This window comes from Microtus pennsylvanicus, chromosome 10 (genome assembly GCF_037038515.1).
Source record: "Microtus pennsylvanicus isolate mMicPen1 chromosome 10, mMicPen1.hap1, whole genome shotgun sequence".
Classification (NCBI taxonomy): Eukaryota; Metazoa; Chordata; class Mammalia; order Rodentia; family Cricetidae; genus Microtus; species Microtus pennsylvanicus.
The window spans coordinates 29,847,617-29,875,582 of NC_134588.1; the positions used below are offsets into that span (position 1 = coordinate 29,847,617).

Genomic DNA, 27,966 nt, shown 5'->3' on the forward strand with positions numbered 1-27,966 from the left:
ACAAAGTGGAAGGAGAGAACTAACTGTTGCAAGTTCTCCTCTGACCTCCACATGTGCGCTGTGACACATGAGTACACACACAAGCACACACACACACACATGCACACAACACAATAAATAAATAAATAAATGCTACATTTTTAAAAGTTTTATGAAACATTCAGTAGTCCCAAAGACACCATGTTAGTATGTTCTAAGAAATAGGAGTGGCTAAGCTTCTAAGTCAGGGTGCATCATGAGGTTCCTCATGCCGTCCATAAACACTCACATTCATACATGGACACACACACAGGTGTAAAATAGGCATGCCAAAAGAGAAAATAAAAAGTAAATTTTCTGCACACTTTATGAGTGGAAGAACCTGAAGTAGCCACAGGCTTTGCTCCCCAGTTAAGTTGGGGGTTCTGAGACAGTGTCATGTGGACAGTCACGTGGAACACACGTGTACACGTATGACACAGCTGTGTTAGTGAAGTAAGGGTTTTCCCTCTGTCTTTGGTGGGAAAGAAGCGAACTCTTGGGGCGTCACTAATTCTGCCTTCTGTTTTCTGTCCTTGTGTTCCATCCGGCACCTTCAGTCCTGCCCACGTGGTCGTCCCATGGGGTCCCTTCCTTTAGGCCCCAGTGTGAACAGCAAGAAGGAAGTATCCAAAAGCTGAATTTGTGGGTCTGAGGGTAAAGTTCTTGGGTTAAAATATTCGTTTGGGTTGGTGAGGTCTAGCAATAGTCTTTGGGAGAGAGAGAGAGAGAGAGAGAGAGAGAGAGATACAGAGAGAGAGAGAGACAGAGAGACAGAGACAGAGAGACAGAGACAGAGAGAGAGAGAAAGAGAGAGAGAGACAGAGAGAGAGAGAGAGACAGAGAGAGAGAGACAGAGAGACAGAGACAGAGAGACAGAGACAGAGAGAGAGAGAAAGAGCGAGAGCACAATAGGCCTGGTGTGGGGAAATCTTGGAAGGCAGCTTCTTGCTGTGACATGGAGACAGAAAGTCTGGGTCTTTGGATGTCCCCACGAGGCCAGAGCCACAATACAGACTTAGGCATGGCAATTAGTATGTGCTGGTTCTCAGTCGTGCTCTGGGGAGTCATTAGGGAGGCACCCCGACTTTTCTTGTATTACTGAAGGCCTGTGACTGAAAAAGGAACACGTGTTCTAACTGTACACAGTGTCAGGAACCCCCTATGGGGACTGTTGTAGTGAAGAGAAGGGCGACAGTGTCACCCCTGTGTGTCCCTCAGAGGTCCTCCCTCCTTTCAGGTATGACCGAGTGAGCACGGTTATGGAGGTGGCCTGGGCTCCTCAGAGTGGGAGAAGACAGCACCTGAGTCCTCTTGCCCACTGCTTCTGTTTGAAAAGTGGGGTTTGGACCCTAACGGGACACGTGTAGGCTACCAGAGGTTACCCTTTCCTTTGCACCACCCCCTATGCTGGTAGAGAGCTGTGGGAAGCACATCCTATCGTTCCAGTTTGTTCTTACCGAATTGGTCCTGCTGCAGGATGATACTATAGTTTATTTCCCTGTCTTTATCTGAATTTCCCTATCACCGGCTTTTGGTTGGGTCTGAGCTCTTCCCCTGCAGGGTCTGAACCCATTGCTCACATTGTCTCTCCCAGAACTGAGTCCTGTGGTCTAGTCCCCTGCTGTGCTGTCCTTCAGATGATTTCTTTTATCTTGATGAATTAAGAAAATTCTCAAAAAAAAAAAAGCTGGGTAGTGGCGCACACCTTTAATCCCAGTACTGGAGAGGCAGAGGCAGGTGGATCTCTCTGAGTCTAAGGCCAGCTTGGTCTACAGAACGAGTTTCAGGAATGGCTCCATAGCTATTGAGAAACCCTGTCTTGAAAAAACAAAAAACAAAGTAAAAATAAATAATTCTCTGAAGAAGTGAGGTAGCAACCAGTAAGATTCACCTACTGGACTGCCATATCAGAGAAGAGACGGAGTTATATGACCAGCATTGGCCTTTTTATTTGGTTTTAAATTGTCGTTGAAGTTAAAACTGCAAATGGGTGGTTTCCCCACCTCCTTTGGACCTCACATCTTGTCACTGGGAACATTATCTCCATATTATTGGGGAAGAACTATCTGTAGTAAGGAGACACAGAGAAACTGGGAGTCTCTAGGGGATAATGAAGCAGTAACAAGTCTCCTGGGGGTCAGCATGGGAAGCCAGCTAGCTTTAGGACCCTGAGGAGACAAAGTCAGTGCAGGTCTCTGGGGAATTAGCTCTGTGGGATAAGGATTTGGCCAGAGCCACTGCAGTGTCTGTCCTGTCTGCCCAGTCTGTCCGTCCGTCCGTACCCCTGCCTGCCAGTCCTATCATCTTGGTGGGTGCTGGGGAAGGTCGAAGGAAGGAAGACTAGAAGGGTCTGAGTGGCTACCAACACAGGAGACAAGTGTGTCATGGTCTTTATTATTGCCAGCATGGCTGCCCCGTATCTGGCCATCCATTGGTCAGCTCCATGAATTTCCCAGATTCAGCCAAACTCCTCTAGGTAGTCAGCGGCCAGTGTGTGTGTTGCTGCCTTGACTTACATCCCAGGAGGTGGAAGAGGAAGACCAAGCACGTCATCGGCCCTTGGTGGCCATATGGGCTGTGGAAAAAAGACAGCGAGGGAGGGGCGCCCCATGCTACCCTCTGTGGGAGCTTGTCTGCTTTTAAGCAGTCTGGGATGAAAGGGGGAGAGCAAAGAAGGAAGGCCGAAATAAGAAATCGCACAGATCTTACCTCCTGGATGGTTTGCCAGGAGTTTCAGGAGCAGCTCTGAGTTCAGGGTGTACCTGCTGAGATTTCCAGACTCTTGCGTCCAGAAGAATAAATTGGACCAGGGACACATAGTAATGGAAATAGAGCTGGTTTATCAAACAAGGAAAAAGGCCCTCCTGAGGGTGGGAATTCATGCTCGGAAGTCCAGCACCATGGAGTTCTGATCCTTTTAGGGTGTTTACATGGCACCCGCCTTTCCTGTATTTGTATATTGTGGGGATTTTTCAACATGCTATGTTTGTTACATGCAGCCACATGGTGCTTCTTGCTGTGTCAAATGGATACCTACATGATCCTCATGAGTTTGGACCCCTTCCTTCTACCCCCACCCTGTCTGTCTGTCTGTCTGTCTGTGTGTCTGTCTGTCTGTCTGTCTCTCTCTCTCTCTCTGTGTATCTCTGTCTCTCTCCCTCTCTGTGTATGTCTTTGTCTCTCTCTCTCTCTCTCTCTCTCTCTCTCTCTCACACACACACACACCACACCACCACCACTCGAAACAGGTGTAGACCTCAATACAAGAACCACATTTACATTTGAAAATCTTAGATAAGTCTAATCTTGGTGACATGGCTGTGTGACTGATTCTTAGACACACAATAGAAAATATAAGGAATCAAAGAAAGAGACTTGATCAGAATTAGAAACCTTTATGTTTTAAAGGACATCACCCAGAAGTAGAAAGACAGCCCTACGGTTAAAGAATTGTTTTACAAATGATGTGTTAGACACTCCCCTGTCCCCACTGGAGTGGGCAGGAAATGCAACCTGACAGGCTATCGCTTCCTATCTGAGGAGAAGCTGCAATCCCGAATATGTAAATTACATAACTCAACAATAAAAAGACAAGAAAAATTCAATTTAAAAGTGGCAAAGGGGCTGGCAAGATGGCTTGACAGGTAGAGGTGCTTGCTGCCAAGTCGGACAGCCCAGTTCCCATACGGGGACTCCAGGACCCATATGGTGAAAGGAGAATAGATTCCTCAAGTCGTCTGCTGATCTCCAAACTTACACTGTGACACACATGCACCCCCCAAATAAAAACATATTAGTTTTTGATTGGTAAAGGAGTTGAATATGTTCCTAAGGAACCACTGTGGTTCCTAGCCCATCAGAACCACAGTGAGGCACCACCTCCACCCTCGTAGACACTGTAACCAGGGAAAGCTTGTGGCCTGCGGACATTGTGGATGGGAAGACACACTCATGCCATCACCTTGGAAGAGAGTTTGGTGACCCCTTAAAATACCAAACATAGTTCCTACACCACCTGGTACTTTCTATCCTAACTGTAGCCGAGATAAGTGAAAACATATGTGGATATTCATAATAAAACCCCAAAGCAAATTTATTCATAAAGTGATGAATAGATAAATAAAAATGTGTTGTTTATATAGTAGAATATCATTTAGCAGTAAGAAGCAATAGAGAACTGATACAGGCTGGGCGGTGGTGGTGTACACTTTAATCCCAGCACTCAGGAGGCAGAGGCAGGCGGATCTCTGTGATTCTGAGGCCAGCCTGGTCTAAAGAGAGTTCCAGGACAGCCAAGGCTGTTACACAGAGAAAAACCCTGTTTTAAAAACCAGAACAAACAAACAAACAGCACAATGATACAGGCTACAGTCGGAACAAAACTTACCGCACTAAAGGAAAGAAGCCAGTCACGTACACATGCCAGTGCACCCCTATACCAGCACGTGGGAGACTGAGGCGGTAGGATTGTGAGTTCAAGACCAGCCTAGGCTGTGTAGTGAGACTGTCTCAAAAGCAAACACCGGATGTCAGCAATGTGCGTTTTAGAGATGTGCACGTGACACAGGAGAGCTAACATCAGCACAGCACAGGCCCGGTCCTGTCGGGACATGAGCTGAAGAGACATACACCCTTCAGAGAAGAACAGTGTGAGAGAGGCCAGGGTAGAGTCTGGAAGCTTGTGAGAGCATAGCTTTAAATGAAGACCAGAGTTTATGCTCATCTTGTTATAGGAATCTATGTATATGTATGTATGTGCTTATAATTACACATATACACACAGTATATATAGCATACCACATATATGCACGTGTGGTTATATAATATGTGTATATATACTATATATACACGTGTGTGTGTTTGTGTGTCTGTATGTAGTGGTGCTGAGGACAGAACCTAGGCCAGCACATGCTAAGTAGGAACTACCATTTAATAACCCCCCGCCACGGAGCAGTGGGAACTCTATCAGCACTGGAATGAAAACATCACAGTACTATTATGTGCAGTAGGATACTATTTAACCACTTAGAGATGAAGACAAAATGTCAAGAAAAAGACAAGTAAAGCAGAGTGTCAACTTACATATGGTATGGTCTAGATGTAAGACAGGATGTGTACTGGCCTCAAGTGTGCCGAATGCCTTAGCTCTCTGGTCGATGGATCATGGGGTTGTTGTCCCCCTCATGTCTCTGCCTCTGTCTTTGTTCCCCATATCCTTAGGTTTTCCTATATCCAGTGGGTGTCACCTCTTTGCTCTAGGGCTGCTGGGAGGAGCAGGACTAAAGATGTGGATCTGAAAGGGTGGGAAAGACCCTGAGCAAGTGCTGGAGGCCAGTAGAGATGCTGGGGGCCAGAACAGATGCTGGGGGCCAGAACAGATGAGGGAGGCCAGAACAGATGCTGGAGGCCAGAACAGATGGTGGAGGCCAGAACAGATGAGGGAGGCCAGTATAGAACGTGAAGAGGCTGGGGGTGTCCCTGTGTCATGGAGACAGGCAGAGTGCAGGCTGAGCCATTCTGTGGAAGTCGGGGAGCACAGAGGCTGAAGCTTACCCCACTGAGAGCTGTGGGAGGTTAGATGCAGATTCCTGCATTCCTTGATGGAAATGACACAGGAAAGCAGGCTATAAGCTTGGGAGCCAGGCAGATTCTGTCAGGCTGGAAGTGGCCTCAGGATGGTTTAACTCTTAAGCCTGTTTCCCCAACTGTTAAATAAGAAGAATGTAAGAAACAAAACAAAACAGGAACAAAAAAGCCACCTTATATTGTTGTTTGGATTTGGTAGCTCGCATGCAGCGGGTACCCCTCACAGCCCCAGGCATGCCTGCACTACCTTACTGAGGGCCATTGTTTCTGTACCCTTGTGCTGCAGAGGCAGAAACATCCAGAGTCTTTAGGTGGGATTGTCTCCTGGTCCCTGGGCAGAGCTTCTGGGATGTTTATCATGTTCTCTTCCTCTCTCCCCCAGCTGCCCCCTTTGCCACCATGAGGAACATCTTCAAGAGGAACCAGGAGCCCATTGTGGCTCCTGCCACCACCACTGCCACGATGCCTGTCAGGCCAGCCGACAATTCCACGGAGAGCACGGGCACTGGGGAGAGCCAAGAAGACATGTTCGCCAAGCTCAAGGACAAATTCTTCAACGAGATCAACAAGATCCCTTGTGAGTGGCCCTGCAGGGCTAGTACCAGGAGGCCTGTGACAGGGCTGGGCCTGAGGAGGTGGGGGGCCAGAGGGAAGGGCTGGGCTGGGCTCTTTGGATTTTTCAAGGAACCCTATAAGGCCGAGAGTATGATCCAAAATGAATGAGGTCAGCAAAGGAACTTATTGTTACATGGTCCAGGCCTCACGGGGGTTCAACTCCAAGTACCACTTTAAAATTCCACCAAAGAATGAAAATAAAAGGTGAAAAAAATGAGCTAGGAATCATTATTCAGGTTTTCAGCAGATTTAGCAATTGCTTTATTTTGGAGTGCAGAAAATGAGGCTTCCCGAACTCCTGGCAAAGGCTCTCTGTGTGGAACCAGGTCGCCTTGGCAGGATCAGCCACACTGGTGGGAGAATATCGTGGTGGTGGTGCTGGTGGTGGTGGTGGTAAGGGCTCTCCAGCCCCTCTGAATAAGCAAGGCCAGTCTTCTAGGGGAACTAGAGCTCAGGAAACTTTGCTGCCTCTGGGTCAAGCCTCCGAGGACTGTCTCAGGGCCAGGCTTCACAAGTCTCTTTCTTCCCTTGGCTGTGATGAGGTTAACCAGTTGTGCAAAGATCAAGTAACTGAAGAACCCTGGAAATAGCCCAAACTGCTCTTCCCCATGTACTCCAGGCTGCTAATCCAGCAGGCTGCTAATCCAGCAGGCTGTGTCCACAAGGGGGCAGCTGAGAGTGAAGTACTCATACCTCATGGATATGGATAAAAATGTGGGGCCGGCTAGGACCTCAAGAACTGTATTGAATAGATATGGAGAGAGTGGACAACCTTGTCTTGTTCCTGATTTCAGTGGGATTGCTGGGAGTTTCTCTCCATTTAGTTTGATGTTGGCGTTGGCTTGTTGTATATAGTTCTTGAGGTCCTAGCTAGAGCAATAAGACACCAAAGGAGATCAAGGGGATACAAATCGGAAAAGAAGAAGTCAAACTCTCACTGTTTGCTGATGATATGATAGGTTACATAAGAGATCCCAAAAATTCTACCAAAGAATTTCTACAACTCATAAATACCTTCAGCAATGTAAGCAGGATACAAGATTAACTAAAAAAAATCAGTAGTCCTCCTGTACACAGATGATAAAAGGGCTGGGAAAGAAATCAGAGAAACAACACCCTTCACAATAGATACAAATAACATAAAATATCTCGGAGTAACTCTAACCAAGCAAATGGAAGACCTGTATGACAAGAATTTTAAATCTTTGGAGAAAGAAATTGAAGAAGACACCAGAAAGTGGAAAGATCTCCCATGCTCTTGGGTAGGTAGAATTAACATAGTAAAAATGGCAATCTTACCAAAAGCAGTCTACAGATTCAATGCAATGCCCATCAAAATCCTAACAAAATTCTTCACAGATCTCGAAAGAATGGTACTCAATTTCATATGAAAAAGCAAAAAACCCAGGATAACCACAACAATCCTGTACAATAAAAGAACTTCTGGAGGCATCACAATCCATGACTTCAAACTCTACTACAAAGTTACAGTACTGAAAACAGCCTGGTATTGGCATAAAAACAGACAGGAGGACCAATGGAACTGAATCAAAGACCCGAATGTTAATCCACACACCTTCGAACACCTGATTTTTGATAAAGAAGCAAAAAATATGAAATGGAAAAAAAGAAAGCATATTTAACAAGTGGTGCTGGCATAACTGGATATCAACATGTAGAAGAATGAAAATAAACCCATATCTATCACCATGTACAAAACTCACGTCCAAATGGATCAAAGACCTCAACATAAAGCCAGCCACACTGAACCTTATAGAAGAGAAAGTGGGAAATACACTGAACGCATTGGCACAGGAGACCACTTCCTAAATATAACCCTAGCAGCACAGACACTGAGAGAAACAATTAATAAATGGGACCTCCTGAAAAGCTTCTGTAAAGCAAAGGACATGGTCAACAAGACAAAACAACAGCCTACAGAATGGGAAAAGATCTTCACTAACCCCACATCAGACAGAGGTCTGATCTCCAAAATATACAAAGAACTCAAGAAATTTGTCATCAAAAGAACAAATAACCCTCCCCGCCCTCAAATGGGGTACAGACCTACACAGAGAATCCTCAACAGAGGAATCTAAAATGGCTGACAGACACTTAAGGAAATGCTCAACATCCTTAGTCATCAGAGAAATGCAAATCAAAACAACTCTGAGATTCCACCTTGTAAGAATGGCCAAGATCAAAAACACTGATGACAACTTATGCTGGAGAGGATGTGGGGTAAAGGGAACACTTCTGCACTGCTGGTGGGAATGCAAGCTGGTACAACCCCTTTGGATGTCAGTGTGGTGATTAGGAAACAACCTTCCTCAAGATCCAGTAATATTACTTTTGGGTATATATCCAAAGGATGCTCAATTGTGCCACAAGGACATGTTCTCAACTATGTTCATAGCAGCACTGTTTGTCATAGCCAGAACCTGGAAACAAACTAAATGCCCCTCAACTGAAGAATGGATAAGGAAAATGTGGTACATTTACACAATGGAGTACTACACAGTAGAAAGAAAACCGACATCTTGAATTTTGCAGGCAAATGAATGGAGCTAGAAAACATATTGAGTGAGGTAACCCAGACACAGAAAGACAGTTATCACATATACTCACTCATAGGTGGTTTTTAAACATAAAGCAAAGAAAACCAGCCCACAATTCACAATCCCAGAGAAACTAGACAACAATGAGGACTCTAAGAGAGACTTTCGTAGATCTAATCTACATGGGTAGTAGAAAAAGACAAGATCTCCTAAGTAAATTGGGAGCATGGGGATCTTGGGAGAGGGTTGAAGGGAAGTGGGGAGTCAGGGAGGGGAACAGAGAAAAATGTAGAGTTCAATAAAAATCAATAAAAAATGTGGGGCTGGAGAATGGGGGAGTCACAATCCCAACCCACTGCTTGGGATGAGGGCGCTTGCGAGGCGCAGTGTGTTGATGCTGGGGCTCTCTGTGTGGGCAGTGCCACCCTGGGCTCTGATCGCCATGGCTGTGGTTGCTGGTCTCCTGCTGCTCACCTGCTGCTTCTGCATCTGCAAGAAATGCTGCTGCAAGAAGAAGAAGAACAAGAAGGAGAAGGGCAAGGGCATGAAGAACGCCATGAACATGAAGGACATGAAAGGGGGCCAGGTAGGGTGCTGGGGAGGAGCAGGGAGGGGCCCTGCCCGGCTTTCCCGGCTTTTCCAGTCCTGAAAGGTGAGGCGTGGCTGCCACAGCCAAACCCTCCTCTTCTGTATGAGCTGTTCTCTCTGCACACTCCACACATGCGCACACTCTCCACACAGGTCACAGTGGCGACAGTCACACCTAGAGTATCAGGTCAGCCACCTCAAGCTGGAGGGCAGGGACTTAAGTCCGAGTCAGCATGAGCTAGCCCACCCTCGAAAAAGCAGAAGAAGGGGAACAATGTATGGACTCCCAAGGAGGCCACTGGAGCTAAGTGTTTGACATCCATGATGACCCCCAGGAAGATGCCATTAGGTTACACCAAAATTTGTTGCCAGGAGGGACTGAAGGACAGATACATCTGACTGGGTGGGGGGTAGGGCTCGGAGGTTCGAAGGCACCAAGGCGGAACCACACGAATCCATCACTCTCAAATAAGGAGGCACTGACCCAGCCTGTTGGTATTGGTTCCAGTAGGCCCCTTGGCATATCACTCTCCTCTGAGTTTAGAGCCGGGTGTTTCCCAGTCCTCTGTTGTTCGTTTGGGGAACAACTGGGAGGGTCTTTCTCAAGGCATCATAGTGAAGGCTGGAAGAAGGGACTGGCCTCAAAGGGCAGCCAAGGGTCATGATGGTCTTCAAGTGCTTATGTGTCTGTATGTCTAGGTGGGCCTCAAAGGAGCGTACAGTGTGTGTGTGCGTGCACATGGATGGTGTATATGCATGCACATCTTTGTGTCAGTGTGTATATGCATGCATGCGTGTGTATGTGCATGCATGTATGTATGTGTGTGTGTATGTGTGCACGTAACCCAGACTGATCTCATCAAGGAGCCATGACTCCAGGCTGGCTTCAGCTGAAGGATTTGCTCTTACATTGCTCCCTTCTCTTTCCGCTTCTCTGGACTCACCCTGCTCCTGGCTGCCTGGACTGCAATCCTGGTATGTCTCGCCCAGGTTGGGTAAATCCGAGCAAAAGACTGATGGGGTTTAAGGAAAGTGATCCCCCTGCTTCAAGAAGCTATCCGGCCTGTGGCATAGTGCCCAACCCCACAGGGAGGAGAGATGTCATGTCTTCCAAGTGTGGGCTGGGTGTCTGCCTGGGGGTTCCCTGATGAGCCGCTCTCCCATGTCATGCTGGTTCCTAGGGTCTGCCTTGTACCGGGGCTCTCCCGACAGCTCAGTTCCCCCCACAAGGGCTCTGAGTCAGAGTTTGTGAAGGGTGGCTGCTGCCTTCCCACAAGCCCTTTCTCCCCACTCGCAGCTCTAGGATGATGACGATGCAGAGACGGGCCTGACAGAAGGAGAAGGTGAAGGCGAGGAGGAGAAGGAGCCAGAGAACCTGGGCAAACTGCAGTTTTCTCTGGACTATGATTTCCAAGCCAACCAGGTGTGTGGGGCTGGGCAACGGGGACAGGGCGTGGGCAGAAGTGACTCCCTAGAGGCAGGTAGGCCTTGCCTTTCTGCGGAGTGGGACAGTTGGAAGCTACAGGGCATACGTAGCCTTTGGCTTTGACATCAGTTTCCTCTGGGGAAGGTTTCAGGTGAACACTGCTATTAATTTACTTGCTGAGCTTGGCCTGGCCCCCTTCCCAGACCCCCGCTGGGGTGGGGGTGGGGGCGGCAGGAGATTTTCTGGGGCTGGATGAGCAGCCCAGAGACTGAGACATCCTTTCTCCACAGCTCACCGTGGGTGTCCTGCAAGCGGCTGAACTGCCTGCCCTGGACATGGGTGGCACTTCAGACCCCTATGTCAAAGTCTTCCTCCTCCCAGACAAGAAGAAGAAATATGAGACCAAGGTGCACCGGAAGACACTGAACCCCGCCTTCAACGAGACCTTCACTTTCAAGGTGATGGAAATCGGAAGGGAGACTCCGGCTCCCCCTCTGCCCCCCAGGTTCTGCATACCTTTCCCTGGTCCACAGCCATGGCTGGAGCATTGGGACCTGCTCAGAGTGGCGCAGTAGCCTCTTCCCATCTCACACATTGGTTTCCACAGTCTGCCTGGTGCCTGTGGGCAGTACAGGGCCAAGCCTGGGCTCTTCCTGCAGCATCCCCCCTAGAAGTGATCAAGCCACTTTGGCCCCCTCTGACCCCGTCTGTGCCCTGCAGGTGCCGTACCAGGAGTTAGGAGGCAAAACCCTGGTGATGGCCATCTATGACTTCGACCGCTTCTCTAAACATGACATCATCGGAGAGGTGAAGGTGCCCATGAACACCGTGGACCTCGGCCAGCCCATTGAGGAGTGGAGAGATCTACAAGGCGGGGAGAAGGAAGAGGTAAGAGTGGAGAGGCCTGGCCTCTCAGTGCTTGTGTAGGCTTGTTCCTCCACGTGTACGTTAGGAAGAGCGGAGGTTTAGAGTTAGGTCTGCTGATCGAAGAGTCCAGCTCCCCACTGCCTGGCTGTTGACCCAGGGCAAGCTGCTGCCCTCCTCCTCCTCCTTCTCATCCTCCTTCCTCCTCCTGCTCCTCCTCCTCCTCTTCCTTCTTTTCTTATCCTCCTCCTTTCGGGGGAGGGTTCTTGAGTAGCTATCCTAGAACTTGTTCTGTAGATCAGGCTGACCTTGAACTCATAGAGATCCTCTTACCTCTGCCTCCCAAATGCTGGAATTAAAGGTGTGCACCACCACCACTAAGCTTTGTGGCCTTGCTACCTTCATTTAGAGGCTTCTAGCTGGAAATTAACCGCCCATGCAAAGTGCCTTCCTTGTGCAGTGCCTGGTGTCTGCCAAGCAAGAATGGCATCATTATTGTTCCTTTTGAGGTCCCACTGTCAATCAGATTCTATGCCGCAGTTTACCCACAAGGAAAGCCAGCCTTGATTCTATATGATTCTCAGTGTATGGTTTGTCTTCGCGTGTTTCAGCCAGGCTCCTGAAGTGGCCTGCCCGGTGCTCAGTGGAGGAGTAGGGATGAAGGTGCAGGCCTTCTTCTATAGCTGGGGCCTGCCCTGTTGCCAGAGTTGAAGGCCTATGCACCTGAAGGAAGACATGTGTGATTGGTTGGTCTTACCTTCACCCTGGTGGCCCCACCCCTGAGAAACTGGGGCTAGCTGAGGCCTTCTAAGGGTCAGGAGTCCTGAGCCCTCTCTGCCCAGTACTGCACGGCTGTCTGACTTTCTGAGTTTCTTGCTGGTTACACAGTGTCCTTGCCTTGTCCACACAATAATAAATAATAAAGCAAAGGAAAGTACTTTAAAACCTACACATCACTCTGTGAGCCCAGTGGCTGATGGGAAAGGATGGCAGCAGGCACGAGCCACCAGGGAAGAAGCTCCCGAAACCACTTGGCCACCTAGCACTGCTCCTGGTGCCCTTCTCAGCCCAGCTTGGTGGGGACCTGAGCCCACCCTACATCTACCAGGTCTGCCAGGTCCCTCCTCTATAGCCTGTTCTCTGCCTTCTTGGAGGCGTCAGCTTCCTCAGACCGTGGCTGGGAACCAGGACAGATGTGGGAGCTGATGACTTAGGGAGGTGGCTAGAAACCACTGCTTTGCCAGTCTTCAAGATGGGGTCAGCCACACTAGAGACCACTGGGGTAGGGGAAGTGACCTAAGACCCGCTAATTTCCCTGGACAGCCGGAGAAGCTGGGTGACATCTGTACCTCCTTGCGCTATGTGCCCACTGCCGGGAAACTCACAGTCTGTATCCTGGAGGCCAAGAACCTCAAGAAGATGGACGTGGGGGGCCTTTCAGGTACTGCAGAACCCCTGGGTGCCAGTGGATGGCATCAGTGAGCCAGTCACTGCTCTGAGTCCCTGGAGCTGACAGTAGGAAGCAGCTCACTTGTTGTGGGGCACAGTTTCCCAATCTCACCCTTTCTTCCAGGCTGCCTGTCCATTACCCTCTGGCTATGCCCAGTGGGCCATGGAGAAGACAGAGGAATCTTTGTTTGACATAGGACTTTAGAAGGAAGCATTGGAAGTGGCAAGGCTTAGCCCAAAGTTTGCCTTTCTGCCATACCACCAGAGGAGGGGATATTTTTCCAGGAGAGGTTGTAGGCTCTGCCAGCTTTGTTCTGGAAGGGGATGCTCTGACAGTGAAGAGGGCTAGCCTGTGCCACAGGATGCGGATGGGTAAAGCCTCTACAGAGCCCCCTCAGACCATGAGCCCTGTGGCTGGGCTTTAACTCCATCACTGACCCAGGATGTGACCTTGGGCTGGTCCTTTCCCTTCTGTGTCTGGATGGGGTGGGGTCGGGACTTGGCAGAAGTCTGCCTTGATTGTAGCACTTCCGTGTCTCCTGCCTAGCCCAGGCACTGGGCCACTTAGTCCCATGCTTCCTCACAAGTCCTTTCTTAAGCTCAGAAGTTCCCGATTCATGTACTAGGGATGGTCCTTAACACCTTTCCCACCCTTGAACGAGATGACTTCCTGTCCCTTCTCTGGGCTTTCCAAGGGGCTGGTGCCAGCAGGGTGGAGGCCTGTCCGATCCCAAAGTGGCCTGGGGACACCGGGAAGATGGTCAGGGCTTAGAGGTCTCTGTTGGGACTGTCTCTGCAGACCCCTATGTGAAAATCCACCTGATGCAGAACGGCAAGAGACTCAAGAAGAAGAAGACGACCGTGAAGAAGAAGACCCTGAACCCCTACTTCAACGAGTCCTTCAGCTTCGAGATTCCCTTTGAGCAGATCCAGGTGCTTAAGCCTCGAGGGGCCTGAGCTCTGAGCTCACTGGACAAGTGGGGGGCGCAGAGAGAAGCCACGGGTGGGTGATGATGGGGTGGGACCCCGGAGGGGACTTTTCTGAAGAGGAGATGGACATGAACTAACTTTTAAAAGTCATATAAGTCCTTAATGTATTTGATGAACATATATGAACAAATATATATGTTTTTTTTTAAGATAGAGTTTCTTTGTGTAGCCTTGGAGCCTATCCTGGAACTCGCTCTATAGACCAGGCTGGCCTCGAACTCACTGAGATCCTCCAGCTTCTGCCTCCCAAGTGTTGAGGCATGTACCACCACCGCCTAGCAACTTTTATTTATTTATTTTTATTATGTGTCCACTGACTTCATTAGAGGCCACACCTGTCCTGTAAGATCTTACAGTTCTCAGAGCATTGTGTATGCTCAAGTATACCGCTGGTAGAAAAACAGGTTGCCTTAAAAAAGAAAAGGGTTTGCCCTCCATCTCCATGTCCACTGAAACTGAACTGGAGCTGGAAGCCAGAAACCTGGAGGCATTTCCTTCCATATTATTTGCAGTGTAGACAGAGATGCAGGATATCACGGCTTCCTTCTTCTCTGAATTCCTTCCTCCCTTTGCTTCCTTGCAGAAAGTCCAGGTGGTTGTCACTGTGCTAGACTATGACAAGTTGGGCAAGAACGAAGCCATTGGCAAGATCTTTGTGGGCAGCAACGCCACAGGCACGGAGCTGCGGCACTGGTCCGACATGCTGGCCAACCCTCGGAGGCCGATCGCCCAGTGGCATTCTCTTAAGCCAGAGGAGGAAGTGGATGCGCTCCTGGGGAAGAACAAGTAGGCCACAGACGCTGGGCCTCCTGCCTCTGAGGGCACTGACAAGATCCAGAGCTATCAATACCTCAGTTACGCGACCCTAGAGGTTTCTTCATTTGTTTGCAGTGTGTCCTGTTTTTCCTTCCTTTTACTCTTTTTAAAGACCAACTTCTTTTTGGTGGCTGCGTGAAGGGAGTCCCCTAAGTGGTGAAAGAGAAGCCTGGCTCTGTCTGTTTCCAGGAGCTGTCCTTGTTGCATGTCTGTCGCGGTTTCCCTCACTCTCAGAGCTTCACACAGGCCTCGCCCCATGCGGGGCCTCGATTGGAGGAAAGTTGAAGCAGTTCCTGCTTTTCCTGGGTTTTGGACCAATCAATGGTGGCACATTCTGTTTCTCAACTGTCAAGGCAACACAAAGTCGAGCGTGTTGTGTGTGTGTGTGTGTGTGTGTGTGTGCACGCGTGTGTGCGCGTGTGGGCGTGTGCGTGTGTCCATCCCTGCCTGCCTCTGTCTTTGAGTCTTTCTCTTCATTTCTGGAACGAGCCACGGACAATGAAGCCATGTGAAAGGAGAAAGTCTTCAGGGACTCCAGGATGAAGAAAGCCAGCTGCCTCAGTGGGAGGCCCGGCAGCGTGTGAAGCTCTCAGAGTCCTTGGGAATGGCCATTTGGAAGGCAGCACAATGTGGTGCTGGATCTGCTCAGAACTAGGACCAAAGCCCTTGATGCCATCACAGACTTCCTCTTGTCAGTCATGGCTTCCCCCAGGAATGTGGTTTTGGGGACATTCATGGGAACAAACTCTCACCGGATTGACTGAACTCTACCCGAGATTGCCGGCCCCAGGATTGCATTCTTGTTGATAGCATCAAACGATGAGGAGGGTCCCCGTTACTGAGAAAGCCTGAAGTTGAGCTCCTGGATCTTTGCCTCCTAAGTGGGAAGTACAAGCTTCCTTCCTCCGCAGGGCAGAGCGCAGGCAGTGCCACGGTCATTCGCATTCACGCGCCATCTTGCTTTTGCTTCTGTTCCCCTTTTTGTCTAAGTGGAAAAATACTGTCTGAAGACAAACACTCTGCACAGAGCCAGAGACCCGAGAGAGGAAGGCTTGAGTGTTTAGGTCCCTTGAGGTCCAGGTAAGGAGGAGGTGGCAAGAAGGGGAAGCATGGATAGACAGTGAAGAGCTCACAACTCTGATTCCTGACTCCCTGGGTCCTCAGGCCTCCGTGATGGTAGCCAGAGGGGCCCAGGCAGAGCTGTGGATAGGCCCTATCCTTCCATTTCCTAGAGGCAGGGAAATGCCAGGAAACAGGGCGTTCATTTCAAATGAGTGCTGGAGGAAACCTGCGAAGGTTTCTACCCCTGTGTTCAGTGTTCCCTTCCCTGTTCCCCGCTTGTCCCCAGTATTGATAAAAGCCATATATATGTTAGTCAGGCTAGCACTGAGTACCCTTCCAACCTTCAGCCCGGGCAAAGGAGTTAAGCCCCATGTAGCTAGAGGCTACCCCTTTCCCTTGGTCTTGCTTCTCTTCTCTCCTTGAATCTCTCAGGCCCTTGTTCTCTTACCACAGAAAATACACAGCTTCCTGGAAGCCCAAGGGAGGTCACAATTCAACAGCAATGTGGCAGAACTTCTGCTCTGCCCACTTTGGTCCTTCCCTCTTCTTCTAGGTCTGATGGATGGCGGTGTAGAGTTTGGCTTTGAGAACCCAGTATAAGAAGGCACAGAGTAATCCTATAGTTTTCCTGAAAATGGGAGCTGTGTGGGTTTGCTTTTTTGTTTAAGTAGGGACCAAGTTAACCCCTCTACCAGAAACAGACTGCGAAGTGAGGTTTGACCTGCGTACCTTAGAGGCGCTTCTGCTGCTGGCCCTGGGTACATGGGAAGTTATGTATTTTATACACTCTCTGTATGTGCGTGTATGCTAAACACTGAGGAGGGAAGTTTCTGCTGGGATGATGGGTTGTAGACTCCTTGGGACCAGAGGTACAGAAAATTGTAGGGCGATAGGGTCCACTCCGAGTCCGGGTGGTTGAGGAGTACCAGGGTCCTGGCATGGACTTCACAATTCCTTTCCATCCTCAGAGCTGTGGAACTTTGGTGCTTTCCCAGGTCCCTTCCTGCACTGGCTCTTCTCACACACATTCCATAAACCTCATTCACAGACACCCCCCCCCCCCGACCTTACCCTTCCTTCTTTCTACATTCTCCCAGCTCTCCCAACCCATCTTTCAACTTCTCGGCTTCTCTCCTGGAACCTCGTTAAGGCCTTTCATAGCCCCTAGCCCTACCGCACTGCTCACAGAGGAGGGAAGGTATGGTTTTAGTGTCCCTTGCAGACGGGCGACAGCTCTGTTCTGCAAGGGCTTTTGGACTCTGGTCATCAGTTTGGAGGCAGCATCAATGCCGGAAGTGGCTCCTCCTCAGGCCTAGGGCCGGTCCCTCGCTAGCCACCCAAGCAGACAGCACCTGTTCAAGGGCAGGAGCTGGGCAGGAACATGTCGATACTCAAGTCTTTATGCACTGGGGGTTGATGTGACCCAAACCCAGTATAGCATTCCAAACCTTCACTGCCACGGGGGTTTATTTCTGGGGATGTCAGGGTCCTGGGGTATCAGCATTAAGTTAAGATAGTCAATGTTTCTGGCTGGTGAAGGATTCTGGGTACTTCTGGGTTGGAAGTTTTTAACCCTAGAAACAGACTGAGGCCTGGGGAGTCGGGGGCTCCAAACAGCAGATGCTTGTTATGAGAAGCAAGGTGAGGCCCAACTGGAGACCCTGGTCTTCTTTCTCCTCAAGAAGCCAACACACAGTTTGTATCTCTGCAAGAGCGACTTGCAATGATTTTGCTGGCCTAAGATTCGGTGAGGGAGGTGGGAGGTCTCCTATAGGCCTCTTCGTAAAAGCAGCTTTATAAACATGTCTCCATGCTACACGAGAGGGTGGGTGATGCTCCCCAAGAGGAAGGAATCCCTTGTCTCTTCAATGTCATATGTCAGTTCTTGACAATCCCGTGTCTCTCAACCCTGTAGGAGAGCCTATCTTTGAGGGTGTACACAGCAGCAGTCTCCCCAAGTTAGGAAGAGACTGGACTCCCTCCCCCACCACATCCTCTGCTTGCCCCTGCTCTGTCTCCCACCCACCGCAGGCTGGTTGGGGTCTTCTCTCAGAGCCATGGGGAGCAGGAGGTGTCCCAGAGCCCCGTAATGGCTGCCAAATTCGGCAAATACAAATACAGGATACTTGGTTAAACTTGAATTTCAGATAAATAATTTTGAAGTCGTAAGTATGTCTGACGCAGTATTTGGGACATACTGTACTATAAAGTGATTCATTCTTTAGTGTGAAATTTAAATTTAATTGGCTAATTCTGTATTGTGTCTGGCAATATACCCTCTGGCTACTTCATCCCTCTTTTCTCAGTCCCAGGGGCCAGAGCTGGTTACCACAGACTTGACTTAACCTGTTTTTCGAACTGCAATATTGAGAAGGGGACACTGTGACTTGAAGATATATGAATATACTTTATTTTTTAAGCAACAACAAAACAGGAAACTTCTGAAGCCATTGAGCCTCACCTGACCCCTCCACGCGCATTTAGTTCTATATTCTGAGAGAGGATGCTATCTATAAACACATGAGCAAATTGACCGAGATGCATGCCTACAACTCTGTAAATAGCCGCATGGCAATACTGAGCGTCCCCTTGATCCCCCAACCCCAAACCCACTTTACAAAACTGGCTGCTCCTTGATTTTATGTTGTGTAAAGTCTTTGTCCTCGATCCCACCCTACATCCCCTACAGGGAATGTCCACAATGGGAGACCACATTCTGGCCCCAGTGCCAGCCTCGCCCGGGGAAGATGCTGGAGAACACGGGCCCTGCGGCAGGTCTGCTGCAGGTCTGTCTGCAGGGTTAACCCTTGGGGCACAGTGTACTATGTCTAGCCTGTGTCTGGTGTCCCGTTGCCTTTATGTTCCGTGTGTGTGGCGTGGTTCCTTTCTTCCCACTGTCTTGAATAAACTGAAAAGCCATAAAGGGGCCTCCTACTGGAGGCTGCCCTTGACTCCTCCCAGGAGCACCCCTGTCCCTCCAACTGGCTCCCCACAGAACACTTGTGAAGGGCTCACCTGTCCGTTATCCTCTCTTGTTCCCTCAGCCCTGCATCATGAGGACAGTTGGCATTTCAGGGCTTCTGGTGGGGTCCCGGGAGACGGCCCTGGCTGGCTTTCTTGGCTTAGGTCTGATGGTGGGACTCGACTCTGTCCTGGGTGTAGGCAGGGCAGTGGTGTGCTCTGTGGTTTAGATCTCTCAGAAGTCAGCAGCCCAGTCTGTAACTGGGCTTCACTGTAGCCTGGGATGAACAAGGCTAGCCCAGCCTACTTCTTTCTCCCTGAGCTGTCAGGGCCCACAGAGAGCAGTGGAGAAGTGACCAGTGGGGAAAACCAAGAACTGCAGTGGGTTAAGCTTTCCACCCACACTCCCTCTTTGGTCTGGCAGTGCCACAGAGCAGGATGCCCCTGAGAGCACGGTGGCGGGTGTGGTGATGAGGGGCAGCACTAGGCTCTGCCCCTCACACCAGCTCCCAGGGCAGCCTGAGCAGGCACAGCAAGCGGTAACAATATGGGGAGAGAGACCTGGAGCAGCCTGGGCACCCACAGGACTCCCGAGGAGTGCAGTCATATGTTACTAACCCAGGGGACCTCAGGCCAAAGCCAGAGGCAACAAGGGGCTCTGCCATTTACAAACCATGATGCTTGAGCACACGCAAGTCCCAGGGACCTTTGTGCTACTGACATAATGGGGCAACTGGAGCAACCATTTCAGTGTAGACTGGGGTTGGCTGGAGTCCCCCCACTCCCCACTGGGAACAGCAGCAGGAGAGTGTGGCAAGGTTGTGGGAGCAGTGTGTGGGCCTTAGCTTCACCCCAGGTTTTCTCAGCAGCCAGTAAAATAACGACCTGAAAGCCTGACCATCCTGTTTGAGTCCTGGTCAGCTAAGGACTTGATTTGCTTTCTGAAAACTCCAGGCCCGTCCAGAAACTTTCAAAACTGGGGCTGGGGCAGAACCCGAGTGTGCCCACGTCACCCCTGGAGTGCACTGGCCTCACCAGGAGCCCTCCCTGTCTTCATGAGGACACGTGTAGCCCTCCCCTCCCCCCTCTGCTTGGCACTGCTCTCTCCATTCCCTTCTGTGGACTCTGTTCTTGTCTGATCTGTCGGATTGTTATTTTGTAATGAGCTGCGTCTCCTTATTAAAGAAAAGAGCTGAAAGCAACCTGGGGGCGGGGAGCATTTCTCCTTTTTTTAGTGGGGGAGGATAAGGCTGCCCCAGTGGGGCAGCAGGGTTGGGCCGGGAGGTGAGCTGGTTTTGGGGCTCACAGCCCATTCTCTTCTGGGTTTGGGGGAAGGGCAGATGGGGTTTCTGGTGGATGGTAGGTACACAGGGCCCACCCTCCTGAGAGGACAAGGGCTGTCCCATACTGGTGAGTTCCCTCTGGGGAACCTGAGCTTAGGGGACAGCCACAGTCTGATGCTGACATCTTGGAGGCTGCTGGTCCTGGGGTGTAGATGTTTAAAAGCGGAAACTACAAAGTCTCCAGTCTTGTTTTCTAAAGAAGGCTGTCCATCTGTGACTGACGAGGCAGGGGTACCATGACCATTAAGGCTTCCGAATGCTTATGGACAGAGTAGGGGGCAGTATGGCCAAAACCAAGAAAAGATTAGATTCTTGGTCAGGTCAAAGGATTCCGAATGCTTATGGTCAGAGTAGGGGGCAGTATGGCCAAAACTAAGAAAAGATTAAACTCTTACTTAGTTCATCAGTCTGTCACTTGTCTCGGACCAGCATGCACTAGGCTTGTGTTCCATGTCCAGTCCAGATGGTCAGGGGGCAGTGAAGGCAGCTGGGCAGAGGGCCTGTTTGAGCTGGCAGGAGCCCAGACCTGGCTGGCTACTTCAGTCCTGGGGGCCATGGGATCCAAGACTGTGGGTGTCTTGCTCTGCTGCAGGATGGTACCCATGGCCAGCAGATGAAGCTGACTCTACAGACCTTACGCAGCCAGCAGGGGCCCCAGAGAAATGATGTTTGTGGTCTAGGAAGTCCTGTGTCAATCACGCTTTGCCGCAGATTCAAACCCCAAGGCCAGGGCTGAACTCTTCAACTATGACATCATGCCTATTTCCTCTTGCAGGCTGAGCTACAAACAGCTGGTGACAGCAGGGGAAAAGAATCTTCCCTCCCTCCCAAGTCAGTGACCAAGGATTTCCACTTGGCAGAAAGCAGACCCAAACCTGGCTGCCCACTCCCCAGCCCTACCAGCAGCCTGTGTAGCAACTCCCTGGGCTAGGCTCCTTTTCTTCAGAGTTTCGACCCAACCTCGAATGACCCCACAGTTAGCTTCAGGTTCATGGGTTGGATGTAAGAAGTCATTTTTGGATGTCCTGAATCAGTGGCCCAAGGAAGCCTTACCCAGGTGGACAGTGTGGTGCTGGGAGCCTGCAGAGCCTACTACCATCAGTAGCCCCCTGGGTGCAGCTTCCCTATGTAGGATGGATGTTAGGGTCTATCAGGTGGGCCACACACTCTGCTTTTCACTTTCAATGAAACAGCCACCCTTAGGCCCTGGAAACCCTGATTTCTTCTCAGGGTTGCCAGTCAACCCAAGAGATCTTCCCGGGGCAGGGCATGTGGTGACTTGTGCACTGTGGCTGCCCATGCAGAGACTGCTAAGTCAGTGGGAACTACTGGGGGCCGCCTGGTTAATGGGAGCTCTATCACTTTCATGGCACAAAGTTAAAACACAGTTTTATTTGTTCATTTATAAATACTGTTGTGTTTACAGGCATCATACAGATGTGAATATTATTCCCAAACTTCAAACACAGAACACTTAATACCATATAATAACAACCAGTAAAGCAAATCCATCCATCTCAGGGTTGAAAGGCCACTCAAAGTTGCATAAAAATACATTCAGTTCACAAAGCCAGTCTGGCTTCCCCTCCCTCAGGAGCCTCCTCCAGGTGTCTTTACAGTTGACTGAAGTTAATATACACAACTCAGCTGGAAAACAGCTCCATTTGGTGCATAAGTGTGGGTGAAGGGTGGAGAGAGGAAACAAAATGCTAGTGTTCAAGTGGTGATCAAGACCAGGGTGAAGGAAACAGAAAAACAGTGATGCCCAAACCAGACTGCACTGGCTTAGAGTAGGTCACATCTCGCTGCAGAGGGAGCGGTTGTGGCATGTTACCTCCCTCTTCAGGGAAATCACGGCTGTGCTTCGAGGTCAGGCCAGGAAGAGGACCTGCCAAGGGCTCAAGGCAGGTGACTGGTGAGGTAAGCGTGTTGGATGGACGCTTTCTCCCGGACCCACCTCTGCTGCCTTTACCTGCAGCTACTCTGCACTAGACTCTGCCATCCTAGGCTAGGCTGGGATCCGCTTGAGGTTTCAGAAGAGTAGGGCTGAGAACAGCAGACACAGCACCTGGGAGAGAAACAAGCTGGTGCTGGCCGGAGTGTCCCCTGTTCAGGATCCTGCTCTGACCTCTGCTCTGGGTTCAAGAGCACGTCAGAGGCTCTTAGGACTCTATGGTCCTGCCTTTTCTGGGTCTTCTCTCCTGGCTGGCTGAGAGGCTGTCACTTCTATATAGACTAGCTCAGCCTGTGCTGAGACATTTCTGCCTTATGCAGGGACCGGTCACATCCCCAGGAAAAGAAGGAATGAACGTCTCAGACACAGCCCTGTGACGAGAATCATCTAGACCTATAAGCTAAATCTTGTCTCTGAGGGACCTTGAAAATGGAATAGGGCTGGCTGTGGGTGGTGGGGGAAAATGACATGCTGTTGGTTTCTGAAAATTCTCCAGGACTCTTGGCTGATTAATGGGAAACCCTGTCCCTCAAGCACCATCAAGCCCAAGTGTGGAAGCCAGGCCTGAGGAGTGTGGGGGAAGGCAGGGGAGGGGTACGATTAGTTGGAAGGACCTACGCTACCATCTTGATGACACCTTAAGGGCCACCCAAGTACATTTTTATTGGAAGCATTAGGGGAAAATTTAGAGGCAAAATAACAAAATGTCATTCTGGCAGATTACCAAGCTGGGAGACAAGCAGATGCATGGGAGTCCTTTGGGAAGCTGGTGCAGGAAGAGAAAAAGAGACAGAGCTACACACTTGGATAAAATTGGTTTCTGAGTTTTCATTTCTAATCAAGAAAACACCAGACCTCTTTTAAAAAGCTCCAGCCTGGCAAGTGTGTGTGTGTATGTGTGTGTGTCCCCAGGCTGGAAGGGAGCCTCACATTGCCAAGTCTTCTGAGGTAAGGCCAGAACATGCATCAATGCATGGGTTTTAGGACTTTCCACCCCCACCATCTCGCGAGCGGGCACCCAGATACTGGGTTGCAATTGTGACCTTCACCACAGCTTGCAAGGAGACGTGGAGACAACTTCCAGCTTCCCTCAGGTTTGTTGGGGTCCAGTTGTTTTTCCTCGGCCCCCAGAGACCACTTCATTCCTCTGTAGCTGTGACAATGACAGCTCCTGGACTATAATGAAGTTGATCTATTTTTCCAATCTAATCAGAACACAAGCAATCAATAGTTGTCCCTGACAGAGTCCACTGCTCTGAGCAGTGTCAATACCCATTAGGAAGGCTGATTAAAATCTCCTCTCAGGCTTAGCTGGAACTGAGGAGAGAACTCAACGAGACAGAACGCACTTCCAGGTGCAGAAATCAGGCTTCCTTACTCCCAGTGTCTGCAATCTCCATCCTATTCCACATTCAAAGACCCTGCCCTCTGCCTTTACCCATCATACCTGCAGGCACCCACCTCCAGGGTTTGTCCTGACTGCACCATTCTATGCCATGTGGTTTGTGGGGTCTGTGAACTCCTGAAGCAGCAGCATGGTCTCTTGTGAAAGACCGCCTTGAACAGCCCCAGAACGCTCCACTTCTGAGAGCTTAGTGCTCGGAGGCAGAGCTCAGCCGAAGCTAGGCTCTTCCTGTGGAACACTTGTTGCTCAAGGCAGAGCTCAACATTAGGAACTAGCTGGTGCCAAACAGAATCCCAAGTTAAGCCTGCTGCTTGGGTACGGAGAAGCAGTGCTGGTCACATCTAGGAGAGGCGGCCGGGTTCCTAGTGACATACTGCTCTATCCACCCCCTACCAGCTACAATCTCCACCTCTTCAGGCTCCTAACCACCAGGAAGGAAACAATCACAACACTGTTCAATTGCTTTCAGTGTTAACTCCACTTTCCAGCAAGGAGGAGAGGTCAGCCTTGACACCCCAATCTTAAACAGCTTGAGTTTGGGAAGAAAACAAGACTGATCTTGAAAATTTGAAAAGAAGCAGAAATCTGAGAGTCAAAATGTTCTCATCCTTCTAGAAATGAATAAATTACAGAAATTGAAGCCCCATGGGGCCTTAAAAAATTATCTTGCCCAAGGGTTACAGCTAAGTAAGTTGCCCTCATCTCCTGGGTCAAGGGAACTATGTCTGAAGGTTTGCAGACTAGAATGGCAGCTGAGATGTGCAGGGCCCACCTCTGAAAGGGTGTGTCACCATGGACTAGAGCCCTGCGGTCCTGAGGGAAGACAGCTGGGCTCCTGCAGCCCAGCCCCAGCCTCACTGTGAGACCGCAGTGGATGCTGTAGCTCACCTGTTGGGGGAAGTTAGTCACTAACATCCTAGCTACCCAATTAAGCTTGTTTCAAGTCGTACAACAGTCTGAAGCAGCTGACAGATGTCACAAGTGCCAGCACTGTCAGTACTTTACACTGGGTGGAGACAGTTGTCTGTGCGACAAAAGGTCTCGAAGGGGCGCTAGAAACCAGACTGCCGGCAAAGGGCACGGCTTGGAGACTTCCTCCTCTCATCTCTGGTTATATACCCTTTTGTAGGGCCCACAGACTAACCCGGTACTTTGCCTCACTGAACAGTGCTTGCATCTAGAAGACTGAGGCCTGGGACAGAAGCGGGGAAAGCAGGAGGGAGGACGTGGCCCCTGCTGGACAGACACAGAGGTTCTAGGAAGTGAGACCAGCCTACTGAGTGGGGCCAAGATCGAGCTGTTCTGATTCTTTTGAGGCAACACCCTTAACTGTGCACCACCCACCTTCCCCTAGAGACAGGGATGAAACTGGCAGTCAGAACTTCCAGGTATTGTCTGGAAAGGCTCAGAAGCCCCTGAAAGTCAAACAGGAAAACTCCAGTCCCAGAATCTCGGGACTGGCCCTGCCATTGCTCCCAAAGCTGTCAGATGAATGAGAACACAGGGTGCGATGCTGCAGCGGGAACACAGGGTGTGATGCTATAGCGAGAACATTCTTGTCCCATCTGAATTTCCCAGGAAGACTGGCTTGCAACAGGGCTGATCCTGCATGGCCACCGGCTTACAGTGGGTCACTAAGCTCCAGCTATGAGATGACTCACAAGAAGTCAGCAAGTGAGGCTGGTGGCCACCGGGGAAACCTGCGGTGTGTGGCTGGCCGAGAACAGAGGAGAGGAGACCAACACCAAGAGTCTAGCTGGCTATCAGAAGGCCTATGTCCATCATGGGGGTTTTCAGTCAATATCATTTTGAAGAGACCAAATTCACAATGTTTTCTGTAATAAAATTAGTGGCCTAAAGGAAGTGCCTGGAATTACCTAGGAACATCTGTACTATGATAAGTTCTTGGCTGTGGAGTCCAGGATTCCTGAGGCTGAAAAGCATAGAAACAACTTGTCCTAAGGAACCTTCCTGGAAGGCCACACACAGCAGCAGGTATTAATGCCAGGGTGTGAGTTTTGAGACCTGCCCCTGGACTCCAAAAGGCCCAAAAGCATAGAACTCTGGAACACCTTTACCTGGTCTATGAAAATGGAGGAGACTCAAAATGTTTTCCTAACATCCCATTTTCTTTTCCTAAGAACAATGCAGCAATCCCTTCTTCCCCAATGTCCTAGCTATTCTAGAACCAGTTGGCTGACATGTTGTTGGCATTTCCCGCTTCCTATAGCAGAAGCCAGGTCCTTCCCACTGTGGTTTAGTCCTTTCTAAAACACGGGCTCAGTGCTCCATAACAGAGTGGCTCAACACAGACTCCTCAGAAGAGTGGGTTGAAATGGCAAAGAGAACCCTGTACATGCATGCTCAAAGTGTGTCAGAGTGGGCGTGGTCCTCGTCTGCAACAAAGACCCTGAATTACAGCCTGTTTAAGGGTCACAGAAAAGGACAGTGGCAGCCTCATGAAAGAGAATGACAGAGGTAGTGTTAGAATGGTCCACATCACTGGCAACACCAAAATAATGAGGCCCTAAAGGACCTGTCCTTTAATGTGATCCAAAGGACAAATGCCTACAGAAATCAAGCATTAGCCGCATCAGCTGGCTCATCATGAGAACTAGCACTTTAACTATGTGCTGGAATTATGGACCACTCTGTAGGGACGGAGACACAATAACCTAAAGGGCTGCCTTTGTCTAGACTTTAGAGGATGGGAGTCAAGATGTGACAGGCATCAAAACCATGACATCTGAAGAAGGACTGAAGGAACTATGGAAGTAGAGACCACCACCCATCCATATTTAGTGAGCTGGGCAGGCGGGGAGCAGCAGACCTCAGCTCCTATTAGTAAAAACTCTGGTTATTAGAGGCGCCCAAGCTTTAAGCACTAAATGCATAGCTACCAAAGGCCCACCATAGGGCAAAGCTTTGGCAGCAGAGGGGTCGCTATAACACAAGGAAGCTGGGCTGGATGATGTTGCCACTCTTAAGAGTCCACGAGTCTTATTATGGACTGGATCGTCCCCTTCAGTCTCTACCCCAGCAGTCACTCTCCTGCTGGCTTCTAAGAAGGGCACTGCCTCTCCCCTGAACGCGACGACCATCGTCTCACAGCACAAGCACAGTGTTCCAAGTGTCCTCACATGCTCTCTCCATCTCTAGCCTGCTTCACCCGCCTCCCCCACCCTCTCCCTGGACTTGTGACTTCATTCCTCATTAGGAGCAGGTGCACAAGTGGAAAAGTAAACAGAGGCAAAGGGAGCAAGGCAAACTCAACAGAGTCCAGATTTCCCTCTTCTTGAGAGGGTCTTGCTATGTAGCTGGCTTCAAATCCCTGATCCTCCTGCCTCAGCTTCACGAGTGCTGAGACTGTAGGTGTATACTGCTATGTCTGACTTGAAGAGCCCAGAAAAATCAGTCTGTAAGCGGCCAAGCGGGAGATGAGAATAAGCTGACTCCTAAGTCATCCTCTAGCTGTGTAGGGACGAGGTCATGGTACCATGGCAACAAAGCGATGATTTTCCACAGTGGCCCCAACAACTGAGGTCAGGAGCTCTGTTCCAGCTTTTATGCCATCAGGCTGGGAGAAGAAATCATAAAAGGACAGAAAGAAAAGGAGCAAGAGAGTCCAGGAGCATCTAAGCCTTGTGGAAAGGGAGAAACAGGGTTAAGATTAGTCAGGGAAGTTCTAGGTTATCGATAGAAAAGTAAAAACAAGTCAGTCCCTGAGAGGTGAACAACAGAGTCACAACCACCGTGGACTCTATGCAATAGCTCCAGAGGCAGTCCAGAGAGTAACCCCATATTCTGCCCTTTCTCTTGGCACCCCAGATAGAATCCTGGAGTGGCCACCACAAGACTCACCTATATCAAAGGACAGTGGGTCAGTATAAAGGCTACGGGTCAAAGCCTTACATATCTGTACCAAAACCAATGTGGACAAAGCAGCAGAAAGTTGGGGGTTCACAGCTGAGCTTGGTATACCCCACAAAGCTTTCTCCAGATTGCTTGAAATAGTCACAATCATGCTTCAGTTAAAACAGTCATAAACTCGGGCTACAAGTGCGGGAGCAATGGGACACAGAGTGCAGAGAAAATGTACAGCGCAGAGGAGGTGACTGGCGAGGATCACAAGGAGGTGCCCTTCTTCAGAAACATTCACTTCTGGCCGGAAACGAGGGGTTGGCAGCAAATGCTGCCCCTCCTCCCAGATCTGACCTCATCTATTTGGACAGTTTGCTGATGACTCTGATGAGGGCACCATTTTCATCTTTCAGCCTTTGATTGTCGGATTTCAGTTCTGTTAACACCTGCGGTGACAGAGGAAAAGA

The 27,966-nt window shown here is 49.9% G+C and overlaps 2 protein-coding genes across 7 annotated transcripts in view; one reads left to right on the top strand and one right to left on the bottom strand.

The window, feature by feature from the left end:
• The window catches only part of Syt2 (synaptotagmin 2), a 113,083-nt gene extending 92,945 nt beyond the window's left edge, over nt 1–20,138 (top strand). For all 3 annotated transcript variants that reach the window (XM_075988057.1, XM_075988059.1, XM_075988058.1), the window contains exons 2-9: nt 5,990–6,184; nt 9,200–9,366; nt 10,672–10,791; nt 11,085–11,252; nt 11,515–11,682; nt 12,982–13,099; nt 13,907–14,040; nt 14,681–20,138. In XM_075988057.1, coding sequence (XP_075844172.1) covers nt 6,007–6,184; nt 9,200–9,366; nt 10,672–10,791; nt 11,085–11,252; nt 11,515–11,682; nt 12,982–13,099; nt 13,907–14,040; nt 14,681–14,887 — 1,260 coding nt within the window. In that variant the 5' untranslated portion in view covers nt 5,990–6,006 and the 3' untranslated portion in view covers nt 14,888–20,138. The remainder of the gene's footprint in view (nt 1–5,989; nt 6,185–9,199; nt 9,367–10,671; nt 10,792–11,084; nt 11,253–11,514; nt 11,683–12,981; nt 13,100–13,906; nt 14,041–14,680) is intronic.
• A 1,513-nt stretch (nt 20,139–21,651) lies between these two features.
• The window catches only part of Ppp1r12b (protein phosphatase 1 regulatory subunit 12B), a 215,841-nt gene continuing 209,526 nt past the window's right edge, over nt 21,652–27,966 (bottom strand). For all 4 annotated transcript variants that reach the window (XR_012912055.1, XM_075988054.1, XM_075988055.1 and 1 more), the window contains one exon: nt 21,652–27,945. Coding sequence is in view for 2 of the 4 variants with exons in the window: in XM_075988055.1 (XP_075844170.1) it covers nt 27,859–27,945 (87 nt within the window). In the remaining 2 variants the exon portion in view is untranslated. The remainder of the gene's footprint in view (nt 27,946–27,966) is intronic.